Consider the following 6,977-nt stretch of genomic DNA (forward strand, 5'->3'; position numbering starts at 1 on the left):
ACAGAGCGGCGGATCGCTCAGGAAAATTTTTTAAAGTGTTCCAGTTATCGTCGCAACACACTGTATATGAACCAACGACCGTCTGCCAAAATGGGTTATCTCTGATGTTTCAACAGGAATACCTTAATTGTCTGGGAGATTTTAAGGCTGATGAGCCCGGACGTCGGCAGATTATTTCTATTTGGGTTGCTGACTCACAGTAGAAATAATATATTTAGGACGTCGGCAGATGATTTCTATTTGGGTTGCTGACTCGCAGTAGAAATACTGTATTTAGGAAAAAAAACTTCCAATCACTCCAGTAGTGTGCGCGACCGTGTTGTGTCTGTATTGAAAGTAATGTTTAAGAAAAATAGGATGCGCATTTCTAGTAGTACTACAAAAGTTTAATAAGCCTTGTAAAGTAGGAATCTTACGACGGCTCGTATTGCAGCCGCTTAACGTCTGAATTTTGTCCACCGTGTGGTGCGTGTGTGAACGCCAGACATGATGACTGCGGCCTAGAACAGACATTCCATGGCGGAGGAATACTGCTAGCTTACGTAAGAGTAGAAATAGCGTTTTGCGGCCTAACCGGGGCCACCAGTATTAACTTCCCGGCACACGCGAAGAGAGCCATAGCAGGCCGAGGTGTTTAAATTACACTCGCAGCTCTGCCGTGTTAAACCTCAGTTTAGGCTTAACATAGGCGATTAGCCAAGCCCCTGCACATCTACAGGGAGAGGAGAAGAACGAACGCAACGTAAATGAACAACGGTTTTCATAAAATTGCGTTTCATGAACACCTCGTTTCTTCCAAATGCAATGGAGCTCGTTGCGTTTTCATGGACCTATTTTCGCCACAGCACATGCTCCTGCAACTGTGAATTTCGTAGGTTGTTGGGGCCTTGAGCTTTGCAATCAATAATGCAATTCCTCAATCCTGGGTGTGGGAATGAAATAATGTGTTTGCTGGTCTTGCCGCTGACATTGACCATGGAAGTTCGATGATCCAAGCACTGTGCTATCGGTTGAGGTGGCGGTAAGTTCCTCGACATTGCAAGTATAACGTTTCGCCGATCCGACCACCGCAGACGCTTTTCAAGGCACCCGTAAATAACGCGCGCTCAGAAGGAGCACCCTATTTCCTCCTTTACATAGCGACCTCCTCGTGGTAAATCATGTGTCATTCTACAGCCAGCATTCAGGCTACCGTTTAAAGCGATAGGTGTCAGTGTACATTTATCCAATTACCCACGCCCTCAGTTTAGAAGTGATCTTGATATTGTTACGTGACGCTAGAAATACGGGCAAACGACGAAGACGACGAGAGACACTGGACGGTGCTCGGTTCGAGGAAGAAGAGGAGAAGGTTGATCGGTCGGCTTGCGAACTGTTCGTTTATGCGCTGCTGCATGCACCCATCGCAGACTGTGTGAACAACGCAAATACGCCTCATTTTTATCCTAACATTGTGGTGGAGGTTGCGGAGTTGGTTTCACCACCTCATCCCGTACCGCTCGCCCGGGCGTACTCCACCCACCACGGAGCTTCGGAGTGGACGCTCTGTTCCTCGCGTAACAATGCCTGGTGATGGAGCGACTGCGACGACGACCCCCCTCGTCATCGTGTCTCACCCCCGAGAGCCTGGAATATTCACCGGCGCGGACGAAACTGATGTGGACGACTGGCTCAGCCTCTTCGAGCGTGTTAGCGCTCACAACAGGTGGGATCCCACCATCATGCTCGCGAATGTCATCTTTTATCTTAAAGAGGAGAGTCCTGCGCGCAAGTGGTTTGAGACGAACGAGACCGATTTGACCAGCTGGGAAGTCTTCAAAACGAAGCTCCGAGAAGTGTTTGGAAAGCCTCTTGGTCGCCAGGTTGCTGCCCGCAAGGAACTGGCATCGCGCGCCCAGACGTCGACTGAATCATACGTCGCATACATCCAGGACGTTTTGGCCCTGTGCTCGAAGGCTGACAGCACAATGCCGGAGGCCGACAAGGTGGGACACATACTGAAGGGCATTGCGGACGATGCATTCCACCTTCTTATATGCAAAGACTGTGCCACAGTAGATTCCATCATTAAGGAATGCCGGCGCTTCGAGGAGGCCAAAGGACGCCGAATAGCCCACAATTTCGCACGACTTCCACACACAGCAGCGACCTCTTCGTGTGAAGATGGCAACCTGCAAGCCCGTATTCCCTGCCTACAAGATCCTGTTCCATCGTCGTCGGATATAACCAAAATCGTGCGCCGAGAACTGGAGGCTATGACCCCTACTACTGCGGTGCCATACATGCCCGATCGGAACGACCTCCACACCGTTGCCGTTATCCAGGCCGTTGTACGCGACCAAATAGCCAACATGGGCCTTCACCCAGTGTGCTCGCTTAGCTCTCCGTTCGGACAAGGGTTCAGGTCACCCGGTTCCCACAACGAACGTCCTCCTCCACGCTACCCACGCCGTAACCCCGCTGAGTGGCGTACCCCGGACGATAAACCAATTTGTTTCCATTGCTCCAGAGTTGGCCACATTGCCCGGTACTGTCGCAGCCGCCGGGTCTCATTCTTCCGCAACAGTTACTCCGACTATAGTACTCGACCACCCTTTGGCTACTCCGATGACCGGCAGAACTGCTTCTCTTCCCGTCCTGAGCTGAACCCGACCAACTTTAACCGTCCGCTCACCCGATTCAACCGTTCGCCGTCGCCCCAACGCCGCCAGTCCCGCTGACCACAGCCTCGCCGTCCATCCCCGACGTCCGACTACGCTCGACCTCCTTCGGAAAACTAGGTAATGCAGCTCCCGGAGGTGATGCTGCATTCCCGACCACGCCCGAAAATCCTCTCTTGACCTCGGCTACCCGGACCAATTTACTGGACGTTGAAGTTGACGGCGTTCCTGTCAGTGCCCTCATCGATACAGGAGCGCATTTATCTGTAATGAGTGCTCATCTTCGCCGCCGTTTACGAAAAGTTATGACGCCACCAAGATCACATCTTGTTCGAGTCGCTGATGGAGGGACACCTGTTGTTATGGGAATGTGCTCTGCTCGTGTTACTGTAGCTGGTCGTCAAACGACTGTTTTGTTCACGGTTCTTGGACGGTGCTCGCATGACCTCATCCTTGGCCTTGACTTTTTATCTGAGCACGCCGCCCTCATTGACTGCTCTACCGGTGTCCTTCGCCTCGAGATGCCGATTTCGCCAGCACCCGATGACGCGCCTGACGAGAAGCTTTCCTCCAAAAAGCACATTCGCTTGGCACCGAGGGCAATAACTTATGTTCCCCTGTCGTGCCGATCCCCAGTTCTCGACGGTGATTACGTAGTGTCACCAATTATTGATGTGCTGCTTGCGCACAACGTGAGCCTACCTCATACCGTTGTTAGTGTTACCAACAACGAAGTCACGTTGCCGTTCCTGAATTTCAGCTTCTGTACACAGGTTCTTCCGCACGGTATGACACTAGCCACGCTGGCGCCGGTTTGTGATTACGAAGTTTCCGCAGCAACCTTTGGCGAACCTCCAGTCGATGCTGAAACATCCAGCCCGACTCCTCCGCGGGAGAATGCCGAACTTTCGAAGATGATTGCAGCTGATCTAACGCCAACGCAAGCTCAAGAACTGCGTTGCGTTTTGGAGTCATACAGCGACATCTTCGATTTCGGTGATCGTCCTTTGGGCCAGACATCCATCGTCCGTCATCGTATTAACACCGGCGACGCCAGCCCTGTGCACAAACGGCCGTATCGTGTATCCCACGCTGAGCGGCTTGTTATCCAAAAAGAGGTGGACAAAATGCTTGATCGAGACATCATTGAGCCATCCTCAAGTCCTTGGGCGTCACCAGTCGTCCTGGTTAAAAAGAAAGATGGAACGTGGCGATTCTGCGTGGACTACCGGCACCTTAACAAAATCACAAAAAAGGACGTCTATCCCCTTCCAAGAATCGACGATGCGCTCGATTGCCTTCATGGTGCCGCGTACTTTTGTTCCATTGATCTCCGCTCCGGCTACTGGCAGGTCACTGTCGATGACAAGGACCGTGAAAAGACGGCTTTTATCACACCGGACGGACTCTACCAATTCAAAGTAATGCCCTTCGGACTTTGTAATGCCCCAGCAACGTTCGAGCGAATGATGGACTCTCTCCTCCACGCCTTTAAATGGTCTACTTGTCTTTGCTATCTTGATGACGTTATCGTCTTTTCTCCAACGTTTGCGACCCACCTCCAGCGACTGTCGGACGTTCTGGCCGTTTTTCGCCGAGCCGGACTTCAACTTAACTCTTCCAAATGCAAGTTTGGACGAAGGAAAATCACCATCCTCGGCCACCTGGTCGATGCTAAAGGAGTGCAACCTGACCCCGACAAGATTGAAGCTGTGCGAAAATTTCCCGTTCCACGCTCAGCAACAGATGTGCGCAGTTTTGTCGGTTTGTGCTCCTATTTCCGCCGCTTCGTCCAAAATTTCGCCGAAATCGCCAAACCCCTTACCGAACTTCTCAAGAACGATACTCCATTTGCTTGGGGCCCTGAGCAAGCCGCAGCCTTTTCTCGCCTCGTCGACACTCTGACCAGCTCACCAATCTTGGGCCACTTCGACCCTTCTGCTCCCACGCAGGTGCGCACTGACGCCAGTGGCCATGGCATCGGTGCTGTGCTCGCCCAAGTCCAGTGTGGTCACGAGCGGGTGATTGCGTTCGCGAGCCGGCTCTTGTCCCCCGCAGAACGAAACTATTCCATCACGGAACGCGAGTGCCTTGCGCTGGTGTGGGCTGTCGGAAAATTTCGACCCTACTTATATGGTCGCGATTTCACCGTAGTCACAGACCACCATGCGCTCTGCTGGCTGTCGTCTTTAAAAGACCCCACCGGGCGGCTTGGTCGTTGGGCACTACGACTACAAGAGTACACCTTCAACGTCGTTCACAAGTCTGGATATTTGCACAAAGACGCCGACTGTCTATCCCGTTACCCCGTCGGTACTCCGGACACCGCTAACGCCGCTGACGATGCCCACCTCTTGGCAATATCCGACTTTCTCCAGATGGGCGAAGAGCAACGCCGTGACTCTTCATTGCGCGCAATAATGGAACGCCTCCAATGTGACCCATCTGACCCTTCGCTACGAGCTTTCCTCTTCCGTGAGGGAGTCCTCTACCGTCGTAACTACCGCTCGGATGGGCCTGACGCCCTCCTTGTAGTACCTGAACACTTGCGCCTAGATGCCCTCCAACAGCTTCACGACGTCCCCTTGGCTGGCCATCTCGGTGTTGCCCGCACTTATGCCCGCGCCCGCCACCGATTCTTCTGGCCTGGTCTTTATAAGACGGTCAAGCAATACGTCAACGCTTGCGATTTGTGCCAGCGCCGCAAGAAATTGTCAGTGCTCCCTGCAGGTCCCCTTCAGCCCGTGGATGTTCCGACCGCACCATTCTTCCGCGTCGGCTTGGACCTCCTTGGCCCTTTCCCTTCATCGCTTTCCGGCAACAGGTGGATTGCGGTTGCTACCAACTACGCGACCCGCTATGCTATCACCCGTGCCCTGTCAACAAGCTGTGCCACTGATGTCGCCGACTTCCTCCTAGAAAACGTCATTTTGCAGCACGGCGCTCCGCGGCAACTCCTCACAGACCGTGGTCGTTCCTTTCTTTCCAAAGTCGTCGCCGACCTGCTGAGCTCGTGCTCCACCCGACACAAGTTGACCACAGCATACCATCTCCAGACAAATGGTCTGACCGAACGCTTTAATCGAACACTCACCGAAATGCTGGCCATGTATGTCTCATCTGATCACAAAGACTGGGATGCCGTGCTTCCATATGTAACATTCGCTTATAACTCTTCATGCCATAATACCACCGGCTATTCCCCGTTTTATCTGTTGTACGGTCGAGAACCAGCTTTGCCAATGGACACTTTACTGCCTACGCCCATGACAGCCTACGCGCACGACGCCATTACGCGGGCTGCGCTGGCACGTAACGTCGCTCGTGCGCGGTTGTGTGATTCCCAGGTGGCCCAAAAGTCCCGTTATGACGATAAGCACCGCACTGTGTCTTTTCCGCCTGGCTCTCTGGTGCTCTTGTGTACGCCTCTTCGCCGTGTTGGCCTTTCCGCAAAGTTGATGCCCCGTTACACCGGACCTTATAAGGTGCTGCGGCAGGTGACGGATGTCACGTACGAGGTTTTTCCTTTACTGCCCTCCACATCCCAAGCGTCTCCTTCATCGGACATTGTTCACGTATCTCGCCTCAAGGCCTATCGGACGCCTGCCGATAGCGACTCCTAGCCAACACCGGGACGGTGATTTCGCCGCCGGGGGGGTCATGTTACGTGACGCTAGAAATACGGGCAAACGACGAAGACGACGAGAGACACTGGACGGTGCTCGGTTCGAGGAAGAAGAGGAGAAGGTTGATCGGTCGGCTTGCGAACTGTTCGTTTATGCGCTGCTGCATGCACCCATCGCAGACTGTGTGAACAACGCAAATACGCCTCATTTTTATCCTAACAATATTTATAAAGTTAAATCAGTTTATAAAATCCGTAACCGCTTTTCCGAAGGAGCTGAGTTTGAAACTTTCGAACTTTGACTCGGTCCTATACGATACACTCTCAGGAGAGGCATGATTTGACGACTCAATCACTCATTTCCCGAAGAAATTGATTGTCGGGGTAACCGCGATATTACAAATCTGGCGATCCTCAGTACCACCCGTGGGCTTTAGGCAATTGCTCTATTGTTCCTTTTTGTTCGGTTCTGCGTTTTGCGCACAGGATAATACAAGCGCAAGCGACAGTGATAGCGGTCTACCACCCTTTTAATTCTTCGAGCATAGCACATTCACACACCACAATCCACTACGAGCAATGATGTAATACAGTACTACTAAGAGAAGTGTGAGGAAAATCGGTGTAAACCAACTATATGAAGAAAATTCTTAAAAGCACAAACGGGGTGAGAGATTAGAATATTGTGAAAA

General features: G+C 52.3%; 1 protein-coding gene across 1 annotated transcript; it reads left to right on the forward strand.

Annotated features, from left to right (window-relative positions):
* Positions 1–1,562: 1,562 nt before the first annotated feature.
* LOC144149723 (uncharacterized) lies at positions 1,563–2,720 on the forward strand. Its single transcript, XM_077681376.1, has one exon. The coding sequence runs from the start codon at positions 1,563–1,565 to the stop codon at positions 2,718–2,720; it is 1,158 nt and encodes a 385-aa protein (XP_077537502.1).
* The last annotated feature ends 4,257 nt before the right edge of the window (positions 2,721–6,977 follow it).

Source organism: Haemaphysalis longicornis, unplaced genomic scaffold, assembly GCF_048455015.1.
Source record: "Haemaphysalis longicornis isolate Haplotype H1 unplaced genomic scaffold, Haemaphysalis longicornis Haplotype H1 scaffold_8, whole genome shotgun sequence".
NCBI classification, from domain to species: Eukaryota; Metazoa; Arthropoda; class Arachnida; order Ixodida; family Ixodidae; genus Haemaphysalis; species Haemaphysalis longicornis.

What these genes read in the sequence shown, in the direction of transcription:
- LOC144149723 (XM_077681376.1), top strand. Translation starts at nt 1,563, where the DNA reads ATGCCTGGTGATGGAGCGACTGCGACGACGACCCCCCTCGTCATCGTG.